This window comes from Syzygium oleosum, unplaced genomic scaffold, assembly GCF_021117445.2.
Source record: "Syzygium oleosum isolate NSW1041296 unplaced genomic scaffold, Sole_v2.1 Sole_v2.20, whole genome shotgun sequence".
In the NCBI taxonomy this organism is placed as follows: Eukaryota; Viridiplantae; Streptophyta; class Magnoliopsida; order Myrtales; family Myrtaceae; genus Syzygium; species Syzygium oleosum.
The window spans coordinates 5,267,524-5,282,325 of record NW_026607504.1 but is presented as its reverse complement, the minus strand read 5'-3'; the positions used below and the strand labels follow the sequence as shown (position 1 = coordinate 5,282,325).

The 14,802-nt window shown below is 41.6% G+C and overlaps 1 protein-coding gene across 1 annotated transcript; it reads left to right on the top strand.

Annotated features, from left to right (window-relative positions):
- Window positions 1–702: 702 nt before the first annotated feature.
- Window positions 703–3,632, top strand: LOC130140653 (protein PHLOEM PROTEIN 2-LIKE A8-like). Its single transcript, XM_056320578.1, has 3 exons — window positions 703–860; window positions 1,351–1,448; window positions 3,468–3,632. The coding sequence occupies exons 1-3, from the start codon at window positions 747–749 to the stop codon at window positions 3,586–3,588; spliced, it is 333 nt and encodes a 110-aa protein (XP_056176553.1). The 5' UTR covers window positions 703–746; the 3' UTR covers window positions 3,589–3,632.
- Window positions 3,633–14,802: the final 11,170 nt, after the last annotated feature.

The following is a 14,802-nucleotide window of genomic DNA, read 5'->3' as shown; positions in this document are numbered from 1 at the left end:
ATTCCGTATGTGGACCTCATCGATAAAACGCGTACATTGCTTCGTTTTTACTGTCTAACTATGGAGTTTGGTTCTTCTCTGCATAATTATTCTCCTCACAAGGAATTGATGATCACGACAGATTTAGAATCACTTGTACTGAATGACCCCAATAGAGAATCTAGTACTTATCTCATGTGACCCTCTTCTTCCTCCATTAGCTTTGGAATATGAAACTTTATTCTTTACTTTTCAAAGGAGACACACTTTTAATTGGAAAAAAAAAGAAGAAGCTCACGTCCAACGTGTGTGTGGCCCTTGGCACAATATTCCTCTAGCGAAGTAGACAAGATCAAATTGGACAAGATAAGTGTACTTGTCATAAGAATAGGTATATCGGATTGGTTGCGCCACCTCGATGCACTTAATCAATGAGCTTTTCAAATGATTTGGATTTAAACATATATGAAACTGTTCATAAATCCTCATTTGGGAAGGGAGGTCTGCATAGAAAAGAAGTATCTATACATGAGAGATCATATATTCCATGGAACCTTAATTTACTAAAAAAGAGGGGTGGAGAAAAGAAGAGAAAAGAAAAAAGGAAAGACGAAAGGTGGGTTAATCATTCCCATCGTGAACAGTAAAAAGGCCAAATTATCCCTGATTAGTGCATGCTATTCAGTATATATAAGCGTTTCTCTAAATGGATTGATAGGCACCGAACTTTACTGTTGATCGACATCAAACATTACTGAACGAACAACATGTCAACTTGGGTGGCAAGCGGGAGGCAAGCCGACTTTGCGAAGGATTTTGGCGTAGTCGGCGATCCTAATGACAACAAAACCAACCCAAAAGTGATGGACAAGTCTCACATGGCAAGCCCTTCTCTCTCTCTCTCTCGATTCGATAATGGATATATATGAAAGATATGCTTGTTTGTGTTTAGAGTCGAGTACTTCGCGAAAAGTTCATAGAGCACTACCAGAGAAATGCCCAAATTCTTCTCTGCATCTGAACGTCCATACGTGTATATACATGTTGTGCGTGTCCTTTTTTCTACATTTGTCATGGAAGAGAGTAATTCACGTTCCAAAGAGATGTGGTTGTCGATTAATTCAACCTAGAGGGAATCGTCTTCTCTTTCTCTCTCTGTTTAACTAATTTCCTATATGTTTCCCGTCCGACCAGATAGGTATATACACGAATAGCGATGCATCGTACGATTACTCGAAAATGTCATTTCGAATGGGTCGATAGCAACTTTGCTAACAAAGTTCCTCCTCCTCCTCCTCCTCCTACTTTGACCTCCTCGCACGTACTGATTGATGTCTCTCTGCTCATATTTCAAAACTCTGTTTGTGGCAGGAAGATTCGACTGATGGCCCAGGCTTCATAATCTATGCTAGGGAACTCACCATCCTCCACAGTGATAAAAAAGAAAATTGGGTTTGGAAGTGGGACCGGTACTTACGAATCCTTAGAACAGCATATATGCGTATCTTTTATCATATGGTGCACCTTGCCTTACACCACGAGTCTAATTAGGCTTTTTCATATTTTAGTAAAGCATGAGTGACATCGGACAAATGGGAACCTATGAAAGATAAAGGAAGGCAATCCATGGGATTTCTCTAGGGAAAATCTAAATAAGGAAACCATAAAAGGACAGAAATTTGTTCGAGGGTGCCAATGCAAGTCCACACAATATTGATCTTTCTCTTCTCTCTTATAATTGATAATTCTTGGAATTATTCTTTTTGGTACAATGTTGTTGATGTTTCACCCTCTTGTGCTATATGGATAAATGGCTAGGGGATAAAGTTTGTTCTACTTGAACACATTAAATGTCCGCGTGATTTCATCGACTGAACTTGAGATATAGATTTTGACTTGCATCCTGGTGTGCACGGATCTAATCTTATCTATTTGCATAAATATTTCTTTGTTCTGAATGAGTTGAGAATTAACCATTGAAAAATAGTAATAGTAAACTCGAAAGTCATAAATTTAGGCTTGCATATACTCCATATATTAAAGTAATACGTTTATTATAGTCCCAAATCATTGAGTCATTACTTTACTCAAACCCAAATACTTTATCCGTCCTATTGGTTCCTATATATACTTTTAGGGTAGAGGTAAATCCGTAACTCTTCGATTAATTCCCACCATCTAGGGAAAACTGTATTAATATCCCTAGCAAAGCAGGAACCGTTCTTCGGTCTTGGTATCTAAATTTTCATTTTTGCCTTCATAAGGTCGCGATAGGCCAATTAAATTAAGAGCACAAGATGACATTAATGAATAAAAGTTCAGTTTCATCTTCAAACATTGCTGTCAAAGTTAGTGAGTTCATTATCTGCTAAGAACTATATACTATGACCTATTTGATTTGTTTAAAAATTAGAAAATCAAAATTTTTTAATCTCTCTAGTCTTTTTAAATTTTAATGGTACTATTTACTTCAATTTATGGTCATAATATTGTAGTTGTAGTGTTCTCTTTTGTCCTTTTCACTTAATTGATCAAATTTAACCGAGTTATAATTTATCAAATTGTAATCTACTTGAGCTTTTCCCATATTTTCTTCTTTTCATTATAATTTTTTTTTAATTTATGAGTTGATGATAAATAAGGAGAGAGTATGATGGGTTTCTAGGGGTAGTGGGCTTTACGGTGGTTGGGAAAAATACGGAGAGAGTAGAGATGCTATTTCGTCTTTGGTGAATAAATAAATAAATACACATACGCACATATATGTATAGTCAGCCAAATTAAGAATAATGATAAAGGAGGAAGAGGAGATTGAGAGGTAAATAGGAAGAAAAGCCCGTTGAGCTTCTTTAAGAATACGCATTATTCCATGAGATATCCTTGTATTTTTACGGAGTGATAGATACTGACTTAGCTGTTATTCCTATTTATCATTTGAAGTAAAATCATTTGCTTTGCTGTTCCAGTAATTCATAATTTCATAATAAATATACCTAATCAAAGTGTCCTCCAAGTTGACTTTTGTTTTAAATTTTTTTTGTCTAACCATAATTAATAAAAACAAGTCTCGTTAATGAATGTCCCGAGGCACTTGCTAGACGTACTTAGTATGGAATACTTTAATTTTTCTAAGTATTGATTACTCATAACAAAGAAAAAGAGTGTATGGAAAATTGCAAACTTACCTTCTTACGGTCAAGTTTATATATATACATATATATATATATATATTAATTTTCAATATGCTTTATACTTTTGTTCTCCGGTTACCCTTGACTTACAGAGTTTGTCTAATATAGATCTCTATATAGTTATAATAAAAAAATTTATCAGGTCTACTGTCAATGTAAAGAACTTTCCGTACATTCATAATTGTGCAACCGAATTTTATTTACACGTCACTCATCCAATTATGAAAAAAAAAATTTACACTTACAGTCAACGTAATAATTATCGTGATCAATAACGTTTAAATAAAACTACTTCAGCATTGGCCCCATATGGGTAGAAGTGGCAGAAATGGTGGCGGAGAAAGAGCTAGATGCCAGAGGGTCGTTTGAGACAAAGAAACTTAAGTGTGGGAAACGTACAAAGTCTCGTTTCTGCTGAAGATGACGGAAGACTGCACCATAAAGGGGGAGGAGGTGAAAGTGGAACTGACACTGTCTCTCCTGGGGATCGACGAAACGAAGCAGGCGCGGGAGCGGTTGCCCACATCGACAAATCGGTGGGAGGAACTGAAGGTCGGACAGTTTAAGATGACGGCGAAAAATATGGGCGTTGACGTTACCATGGAACAATCGTTCAAAAAACCGGAGAAAGGGCTCATCATCGGGGGCGTTGTGATCAAGCCCGTGCCTGAGCTGGAGTGATCACAAGCAGTTACATATGCAATAAGAGCAATTGCAGAGCAATTGCCTTCGCGGAAGTGACTATGGTGATATGTGTGTATGGTCGTGCATGCGTGTTTCGTGTGCGCTTTTCTTAACTAGTAATAGTAAATAAAAAACTTGATCACCATGTGTATGAATGTCTTTCTATTTCCGGACCCTGTTGTCTTATCTATGATAATTATCTGTCTATCTGCCTATCCTAGATTACTAATCATTCACGGGAAGTAAATCAAATTGTAACTCAAACACAGTTTGATTTAAACTTTTCCATCTTAATATGTAAAAGCCATTATTAATTACACACTTCACATTTAGTATCATAAAAAAAAAGGTAAAAAGAAAGGAGAAAGCGATAGTGTTTGGATCAATAGTTATCAAGAAACACCGTGCAAATTCGTTGGGTAAGATTCCAACATCACAATTTTTTGAGTTTTGTGGCTATTACGTCGGCTCTTGGAGAAGCAGAACCTTTGGTCAAGTACTGCAATTTTTCTAGAGAGACTCTGATAGAACCGTGTGCACATTTTGATCCATTGTCGAGTTATGATTTTTCTTTTCAGTCTGGGTCGAGTTATGGTTTTTTTTTTTTTTTTGGTCGGGAGAGTTATGGTTCAAAAGCCACTAATTTCATGCGATTTGACGTCACAGTTAGGGAGAAACGGGGTCGAAAGCGTCGAGCGCGCGGACTGCAACTCAAACCATGAACAGCCCACTTTGGACTGCGAATAGTCTATTTTCTGGGAGAAAGTATTCAATAATTGCAAAGTATCACGGGATATGCATTTTTGGCGAAATCCGATCATAAATTGACACATGGCAATGACATGGATAAATGTAAAAAAATTAAAAATCTATCTAGACCACACGCACCGCCCGCAGCCGTGGACCCCCGACAACCTGCCTCTGTTTTATTTTATTTATTTATGCTTTTTGAGCATCCAGTCTCCAGCAAGCATGAACCATCGACAAGCTGCCTCTATTGTATTTCTTGTTGCTTTTTGAGGCTATGGACAACAGCGTCACCAGCCATGGACGAGCCAATCTCGCAAGCGACTCTAATGCTCTTTAGTGGTGTGCAAAACGGACCATTTGGACCGAAAACTCGCCCAGACCGGAGCGAATTGGCCTATTTGGTCCACTTCTGGGAATGTCGGTTCGATTCCCGATTTCTAAAAGTGGAACCGGTGTCTAAGTGGTCCGGTTCCCGGTTCCATGGGGAAATCGGACCGGACCGACCATACATATATTTTAATTTTTTTTCAAAAAATTAATAAAATGTGAATTAAACCCTAAGTTCCGACCAAAAAAAAAACTAAACACTAAGTAAACTTCATCGACATAAATTCATTAACAAAAATTAGTAAAATGTGAACTAAATCTTATGCGAACTTCATTAACACAAATTCATTGACAAAACTTAGTAAAATGTGAACTAAACCCTAAGTGAACTTCATTGATAAAAATTAGTAAGATGTGAACTAAACCCTAAGTGTTTGATAAAAAAAACTAAACCTTAAGCGATTGGTTCCATTGGACCGGACCGGATCGGGAATCAATCGCCCTAACCCTCTCCATAGTGATAATTCGATCCATGTAGTTGTACGTGAAGACCACCTGGGAGAAAGTGCCCCACGCTTGGCCAAGGAACAACGAGCCCGACCCTGTCACCTTGCACCCCACGAACGAGAACCCGGTCTCCTCCAACAAGCTCTCTCTCTCTCTCTCTCTCTCTCTCTCTCTCTCTCTCTCTCTCTCTCTCTCTCTCTCTCTCTCTCTCTCTCTCTCTCTCTCCTTCTCTAGCACTGCTGCTGGCGATGGCATACGATGTCGCCCAGTAGAACGACAAGCCATTCCCCAATACGAAGTCCATGGACCCCTCGACGTAGCAGTCCCTAAAGGAATGTCTTCTGATAAGGTCGTAGACCGTGTCCTGTGACCTGATGAAACGGCATCCAACAAAGCCTATTGTGTCCGCAGAGAAGCGGAGCGCCGCCACCTGTTTTCCTAGTGCTCCTGACGCGGGCAATGTGTCGCGACTGTCCTCAAGGTTCTCTCGGACTTCGAGAAAGAGTTTAGAGGTATTGCCTTAAAAGGTCAGGCTAAATAGCCTTTCGATTTTGGCATGAGCTCTTTCAAGCCCTAATCTCACATGACATTTGGATTTCATTTTAAGTTCTTTTTAGTTTATGGGTCCTAAGAATTGTCACTAGCCATTTTGGGTAAGCTAGAATCCAAACAAGGCAACAGGAGTTCTTGCCTTGTTTCCTGTACAACCTGAAATTTTAATTTCAGGGACTTGATTATGCTAATGGTCTATTAGCGCCCTTCCAGTATTGCCAAATTGGTATGGTTGTTTATCTAAATGACCATTTATGAACTCTAAAGGTCTTAAAGCCGCTAAGTGATCATGCAAGGTACTTGTGGGAGTTTGTTATGATCCTAAGGGGTTAGCCTAATCATTCTAAAAAAAATGAACAAACAATTTATTAAAGTGCAGGAACAAAACACCCAAGTAATTGAAATGCTTCGAAAGTAAATGCGGGGATTGAAAATCCGATTAAAATCGGCCAAAGAATATTACATCGCCTTGTTCTTAGGCCTCGAGACATAAGCCCCCGTAAGCTTAACCCAACATGAGTCAGACAAAGAGAAAGAGAATTACATTGCCTTGTTCCAAGCCTCAAGATATGAACCCTTGGAAGCCTGAGATTATAGACTAAACCTATCTTAGGGGGGTAATGTGGAATATTAAAACCGAGAAATTAAGAAGTCCTGTATTTTTTCACTTGTCCTGATTCGAGGCATCAATCCGAACATAGGATACAAAGCGCGTACTTAGGTCGCTCCGAGTTTCCTCAAGGAGATAATGAGTCCACACCACCCATTCAATTATTATAGTGATGCCTAAGCTAAGTTAAGAATTACAATTCTCTTCTTTTTATGTTAAGTGGTATTTCTAACTGAACATTTTTTTTATTAGGTTAATACTACGAAAAACTCCAAATTAATACACTTGTGACAAATTTACCCCCAACTAATTTTGAAAATTAACAGAGGTTAAATTTGTCACAAATGTATCAGTTCAGGGTTTTACCCTCCGTTTGTCATAGGTGCATCAGTTTGTGACTTTTCATGGTATTAATCTAATTTAACAGAAACTAATAGAGAGTAAATTTGTCACAAATATAACGGTTTGAGATTTTTGGTGGTCAAAAAATTAGTTTATGGGACATTTATCACGGAATGTACTAGTTTAAGATTTTTTATGATTAAAAAAATAATTTGAGGTAAATTTATTATAGATGTACTAGTTTTGGATTTTTGTGGTAGTAACCCTTTTTTATTTTCAAGCCATGTTTATCATCACTGTTAGGCTTATCAATTGCCTAATCCTAGACCTATTAGCTAAGCTAGTTGGTTAAACTAGGCTAAGGTAAACTAAACTAATTTAACTAGACTAAACGTAATCAAAAACTATTGCTTCAGGCCACCACGGACTCTTGGCCACGTCCTCGGGGTGTTCAGTCGCCACCCCCGATCACCAACTTTCATTTAATCATTCACCACATGCACTCAATCAAAGCGATCAATTAAAAAGTTCACCAATCAAACAAGAGGATCAAGTTTAGGTTCGGGAATTTGTTCTCGCTCATGCGGTTCGATTGACCTGACCACCCCCTAATTAGACTAGGGGTTCATTAATCAAAGATAATGATCACTTGTGTATAGCAATGGGCTAAGACCCCTAACCTCTACCATGAATTAATATTCATGAATTAATAATTGCAATTAGGCCTATCAATCGTCTAATCGATCACATGCAAGCATAATTAAACATGCAACTAGGCCAAAAGGACTTGGGAAACAATCAATCAAGCAAGGACAAATGACCCAAGAAGGGGCACTTCTCTATTTTAATCCCCTCTTCTGACCAGTTTTTGTTTAATCAAATTGATTAGCCTGATGATGTCCAATTAAGGTGAAACCAACGCTAAATTAAAGCCTAAAGAGTGCAGTCCAATGTTCATTAAGACCATTTTCCAAGATTCGGACCCGAAATACCCGAAATTAGCTGAATTACCCGAATGACCTGGACACCGCCCTGATTACGATCCTATTTTCAAAAATACGGGAAAAATGGTAAAGAATCCAGAACGACACCAAATTCGACCAGAAACTAGCCTTCTGAGTGCTCTCCAAGTTTCGTTTTATGACCTTTCACAAAAGAGCCCTTAGAGTGTGACATTCCGAATTTCGGCCCATTTTTGGGATTTATAAAACGTGTAATTTGTCAGTGTGCTTATAGTAAAATCTCGCCCGAGAACTGATCACTCTCGGTTATTATTTTTAAATTAGAGATTTCGCTAGAATCGCACTCGATCGAATTTGACCGTTATTTAGACCCCGAACTTGGCAGTCGATTTTCGGAAGTTTCGGGACGAAATAAATTGGACGGTGTCGATATTGTTGTGGCCAGTGTTGAGATTGTCAGGAATGATGGAAAAAGGGGAGTTTTTGACCACGTGCGAATTTGGACTAGTAGACCTCCCTCGTTATGTTTTGATCTAATTAATTTGGCCTTTGTCCCTTTTTATGTGCGAGGCTTATTTTGGACCGGTAGACCACTTTCGATTTTTAATTTGGACCATCGGATTGCAAATAATATTTGAATGTTCAAATATTTTCTTTTATTTTCCCTCTCTCTCTCTTTCTCTCTCCTCTCTCCTCTGCCGCGCACGTTCCTTTTTCCCCATGCGTCCGTTCTCTCTTCTCTCTCCTCTCTCCTTCTTTCTCTTCTCTTTTCTTCTCTCTCCCTTTCTTTTTCTTTTCTTCTTCTTTCTCTTCCTTCTCCGCCGCGTCTGGTTCGGCTTCACCTCCGCTTCTGCTCGCCCAGCCGACGCCGACCGCCTGAGTTCGCCTGGCCGCCGCGCGCCGCCGCCGCCGTCGCCAGCCAGCTCGACCGTCGTGCCGCGCCGTCCGCCAGCCGTCGCCCCCGACCGACTGGTCTCCTCCTCCGCGCGCACAGCAGCGAGCTCGCCGCTGCGTCCGGCGAGTCCCAGCCGTCGTCCAGTTGTCCGGCCAGCTACCCGACGCCGTCCCGACGCCTGAGCGTCGCTGTCGCCGCCGCCGAGCGCCCCCCAGCCGCACCACCCGTCTCAGCCCACTTCTTCTCCTCCCCTGTTCTGGCCAAATCTTCGTCGCCCCAGCTCGCCGCCGCCGGTGCCACCGCCCCACGCCTCACCACCATCACCACTCCGTCTCCTTCCCTCTCCCTCTTGCCGTGTCTCTCCCCCTCCTGCTCTCTCTCTTTCTCGGCCGCTCTAGGGCTTCGCCGGAGCCGCCGCTCGCCTTTACTGTTCCGGCGCGGATCCGCCGCTGTCCAGCCGCCATTGCCACTTGCTCAGCCCTATTTGGAGCCTAGGAATCCAAGTGAGTACAACCCTAAACCCTAATTAGACTAATGTGTGTTTCTAGATGGGTTTTAGGGTTTAATTAGGTTAATTTGGGGGTTAAATTGTGGAGGTGATTAGGGGCTGTCATTGTGGCGGATTCGGTGAATTAGTGTGATGAATTAATGGAGGTTTAGTGGCCCGAGAGGCGCTGTACATTGGCTGGACAGGTTTGGATCGGAATGGCCCGAGTTCGGGAAAGTTCGGGTTTGAAATGGGGATTATAGTACGCACCTTATTCGATCTTGTGGTGGCTGACTAGAATGGTGTTTTGGGGAGTCTAATGGAGCATTTTGAGGATATTTAGTGGCCTAGAGGGACTGTTGTGGGGGCTGTCCATATCGGGTTTGAATCGGACAAGGCGCGATCAATTTGGGGGTTAGTTTGTGGAGGCTGTTAAGGGCTGATGTTGTGGCGCATTCGGTGGGTTAGCATGATGTTCTAATCGAGGTTTAGTGGTCTGTGGTGTGCTGGATAGTGGCTGAACGTTGACGCCTTGGTTCGGGTACAAATTGTGAATTTGGCGGGTGTAAATTGAAGACCGAATAGCGGCTGTTTTCATGGCGGTTTTGGTGGTCTAACGGGATTATTTTAATGAGGTGTAATGACTTGGAATGTGCTGCATGAAGGCTGAAAGTATTGGAATGATTCGGCCCGAGTTTGGGGTTAATTTCGGGTTCAAATGTGGATTATAGTGCGCGCCTCATTTGGTCCTCATGGTGGCTGATTTGAGTGATATTTTGGGGAGTCAAATGGAGTGTTTTGAGAACATTTGTTGGCCTAGGACGATTTGTTTGGTGGCTGTCCATACCGGGTTTGAATTGGTCTATGAGCGATCAATTTGGAGGTTAATTGTGTGATTATCGGGAATGTTTAGGTTGGCGGGCTAAGTGGCTGACTTGTACTGGGTTGTGATCAATTTTGTGGTGCCGTGTCACGTGCCTAGTGTGACTAAGAATGGAGTCTCTTGCCGGGCCTCGAGTGCGTGAATTGATGTTGACTCAATTGTGTGATTTGTATGCGTAAATTATGTGCCAAGTTTGTGCCATGGCTGGAATGGATGGTTGATTACTTGGGCTTGTGATTTATTGAATTGAGCATATTATGTGGTGAATTGAATAAGCGGCGTTGTGCAATTGAATGCTCATTGTGAAAATCGTGAATGCCCGAGTGTGAAGTTTATGGCCATGAGTTTGCATCACGAGCATTGGCACGGCATGTGCATTTACAAGTGTGCTCGAGTGACATGTGCATTGTGATCACCTAAAATGCCCTGATGCGTTTAACGCGGGGTTCAGATGAAAATTGGTACTTGTGAATGTGTGATCACAATAAACCCTGATGCGTTTTACGCGGGGTAGTGAACCCGTCCTGAGGCGTGTTACGCGGGACGATGCCCGTCTTGCGGAAGATGGCCAAACCTGATGCGTTTTACGCGGGTGTTGTGCCATGAGCCTGATGCGTTTTACGCGGGCTAGAGATCGATCTCGAAGTGATGGACCTGATGCGTTTTACGCGGGTCGGACCTGATGCGTTTAACGCGGGTCGGAGGAGAAATTGATAAATGGCAAGTGTGCTGAGTGCAAGCGTGCGAAAATGCATTGATGAGGCGTGAGCACGCGTATGAGCACGAGCATAAGCATGACATGCGTTGTGACCAAGTAATGTGCGCATGTGTTGCGTTTGGGTCCTATGTTTTATTCTTGAATTGTAAGTGCCTAACTTGTAGGGCAAGGTGAGTATTGGATTTGGGCCCGAGGGCCTAAGTCAATTATGGCTTGATTGGTGTGTTGTTTAGTGCTCGTCAGGAGGTGCATGTTAGCCTAGCTTAGGTTTAGGGAACCTACTCGCTGAGATTCATTCTCACTGTTGTTGAAAATCAATTTTTCAGACCCCCGGCCTTGAAGATGACAGGCGTACCGATACATTTTGGAAGGAGCCCCGGTTAGATATAATGCTTGACCGCCGAGCCACTTACCCCCTTTTTTGTCAGTAGTGGCCTTGACCCGCTTTTGATTTTTGATGATCGGGTTGTATATGAATATTGTATATGATTTCCAGTATTAGTGCAATCGTTGTTGTTGGTTTCTGTGGCTATCCTTGGTTGTGTATTTATCTTTGTACGGGTGGTTTTAATTACTTCCGCATGTGCATTAAATCTCTGTGTTGGGTGTTGGGTCGGCGACGCGTCCTGGGACGTCGCACACGAATTGACCTTCGCGAGGGATGTGGCGCGCCGAGGAGAGCGGGGCGTGACATAGAGTTTGCCAAAATTAACGATTTACCCTTAAATATTAGATTCTATCAGTTTTGTAGGCCAGTCCTGACCGTGTCCAAAATTCACAAAATTGACCCCCTAGACTTTATACCCATGCCCCCAAACTTTCTAGATTATATTTTGGCTGTTTTGAGTTTTTTTTTCGAAAAAAAGGACCGAAAATTTATCAAAATTACAAAACAAAATCAGTCAACGTAAAACCGAAAATTTTGGATGAAACACCCCTAGAAAAATCGTCTTTTACAGAGACCATCGTACCAACCAAATGAACCCCAAATTTTATGAAATTTGTGCCATTTGAAATATTAAACTCTTACATACAACTTTCGAGAATGAAGTTTTTCCAAATTCGGGACACAAAAATTCAGAAAAAATGAGAAACAATAGGGGGTCGGACAGACTTTCCGGAAATCTGGGTTTGCATCTTCAAACTTAGGATTTTGAACATTTAACCTATATTCATCCGTGTTCAATCACTTTCAACCTCAAACCCAGGAAATATCGGTCATATTCAAGCCTTCAAATGAAGGCGCAAGAATAAAATGAACACACATTCATCAAAATGGCCCTAAACATTCATTCAACCATCAAAATCACCCACGAATCATCACAAAAACACTCCTAATCAAGATGACTCTATCATATGAACATCTGGAGGCCAAATAACATTAAAATGCACATCAAACCCTAACCCTAAGGTCATGACCAGCAACCATTACCCAGATTCGATTTCGAATTTCTTCGCATTCTAGTTCAAGATTGGGCACGGATTGAAGAATATTCTTCAACTTCAAACTGTACCCGTCGTAACATCCTTGAGCGGTCACGAGAAATTGGTTATACAAATGAAGAAACCGAGTTAGTAATCGGGATTCCGAAGGACCGGGAGGAAAATGATCGGAACAGGCTTCTGGTGGGGCTTGCGGACCGGAGAGAGAGAGAGAGAGAGAGAGAGAGAGAGAGAGAGAGAGAGAGAGAGAGAGCTCCAAGGGAAAGAGTGGCGGCTGCTATATTCTCCCTATGGTTGTGTGAGGAAGAAGGAGCAACAGCAGACGAAAGAAAATAGATGCGATGGGTGATGAAAAGGAATTTGGAGATTTCTTTTCTCTTTGAGCTTCTAATTTGTTTTTTTTGAATTTGAGGTTTTAATTGTTTCCCCGAACACTTTAAGGGTTTTGAATGTGTTTCAATATGCTCAATCTTTTAAAATACTGTCCAAACTAGAAAGATATCCAAATCGAAAAGATCTGAAATATTCGGTTCATTTTGGATTGTTTGATTTGGGCCGGTTTGGTTAGGATATATTTGACACCCTTGGCATAAGCATCACCTACAATTATATAATGAGATTAATTTTACCTACAATTCATGCTTGCAATATACAATCCACCAAAGAGAAAGGTGGTTAAAACAAATTCCTTTCAACTCTCTTTAGGGACCCTTGATAAGGAGAGACTCAATTTCACATTAGCTCTATAACAGTGCTGCGGAAACAAAACCCACACGTATCATGTGCGTTGTGCAGAGCTCGAGCCATGGTTGAGCTCAGGATCCCACGCTGGCGCGAAGGTGGGGATAGTGCGTCCATTGGTGGCGGGCGATGGCGAACATGGCTGTTGGTTTGGGTTTGGGTAGAGGTGTCAAAATGGGTCTTAAACCCATATATGACCCATTTAAAAATAAATGGGTCATATATGGGTCACTTAATTTTAAAGAGTCAACCTTAAATGAGTTTTAAATTTTAAAGCTTAAAGATAAATGGGACTAAATGGGTTGAGTTTGGAACCCATGTCCAACCCACCCACTAGACCCATCCACATACTCTCTTTCTCTTTATAAAGATGTTTAAAAAAAATTGAAATTTAATTATTTTTATTTTTTCTCTTTTTCTTTTCTCTTCTTTCTTTTTCTTTTTTTTTTTATTCCGGCCGGTGGTCGGCCACGGCGACCGGCCACCGGGGCGGGTCGACCTCGCCGGCCTCGGGCGAGGCTAGAGCCTCGCCGATCTGGCGAGCCTCGAGCTCGACCGATTCCGGCGACCTCGAGGCTCGCCCGATCCCGGCGAGCCTCGAGCTCACCCGATTCCACCGACCTCGAGGCTCGCCCGATCCCGGTGAGGCTCCAGCCTCGCCGATCTGGCAAGACTCAAGCTTGCCGACCTCAGGCGAGCTCGAGCTCGCCGGATCTGGCGAGGTGGAGCCTCGCTCGAGGCTGGCGAGACTCGAGCTTCGCCGCCTCGGGCGAGGCTCCACCTCGCCAGATCCGGCGAGCTCGAGCTCGCCCGAGGCTGGAGCGTCGCTTGAGGCCGTCGAGGCCTCGGCCTCGCCTGTGGTCGGTCGCCGGCCACGGCGGCCGGCGATCGACAAAAAATAAAGGAAAAAGAAAAAGAAAAAAATAAAAATAAAAATAATTAAAAATTCGATTTAAAAAATAAAAAAATATTAATTTTTTTTTATTTTCTTGGATAATGACTTTATGAAAAATATTTTCTAGAAATGTCGCATTTTTCGTAAAACAAACAAAACCTCAATTTTGAAAAAAATTATAAAAAATTTTCACTAGCTTTGTATTGCATAAAATATTTTGGCAGTATAATTTAAAAAAAAATCATAAGAAATAAGTATTCCTAGATTAGGTTAAATATAAAAGTGTTTTAGCAATATGGGACGGGTCGGGTATGGGTTGGGTATGGGTCGGGTCGGGTATGGGTTGGGTATGGGTCGGGTCGGGTATGGGTCGAGATATTTACACTATGAATAAATGGGTCGTAAACGGGTTAATGGGTCAATTTGGGTCGGACCATTAATGACCCGACCCAAACCCGACCCGACCCATCTGTTTAACAGGTCTAGGTTTGGGTTATTATGTACCTTGGATTTATTGGGTAGTGATGATTTTATTTTATTTTATTTATCAGAAGCAGAAGGGTAATGGTGATTGGTGGGTAGGCTTTTAGGTGGTTTTTATTTAATAAAAGGGCAAATGAGCGTTTTAAGTTTTAACTAGATGTACAGAACACAAATCTAAAAGTGAAGATGTAAATCGAAATGAACAGATTTTGAAATTTTTTGGAGTAGTTATCGATTGAGCGCGGAATAATGTGACATTATACGTACCTTTATTTTCCCCTTCACCACCGACCGACTATTTTTTTTTTTTACTTCCACATCAATTGAAGAAAAAGGGATTTCATATGTCATTT

What these genes read in the sequence shown, in the direction of transcription:
- LOC130140653 (XM_056320578.1), top strand. Translation starts at nt 747, where the DNA reads ATGTCAACTTGGGTGGCAAGCGGGAGGCAAGCCGACTTTGCGAAGGAT. An exon ending in TGATGGACAAGTCTCACATG is followed by an intron (nt 861 to 1,350) that starts GCAAGCCCTTCT and finishes TGTTTGTGGCAG; the next exon opens with GAAGATTCGACTGATGGCCC. An exon ending in TGGGTTTGGAAGTGGGACCG is followed by an intron (nt 1,449 to 3,467) that starts GTACTTACGAAT and finishes AAACTACTTCAG; the next exon opens with CATTGGCCCCATATGGGTAG.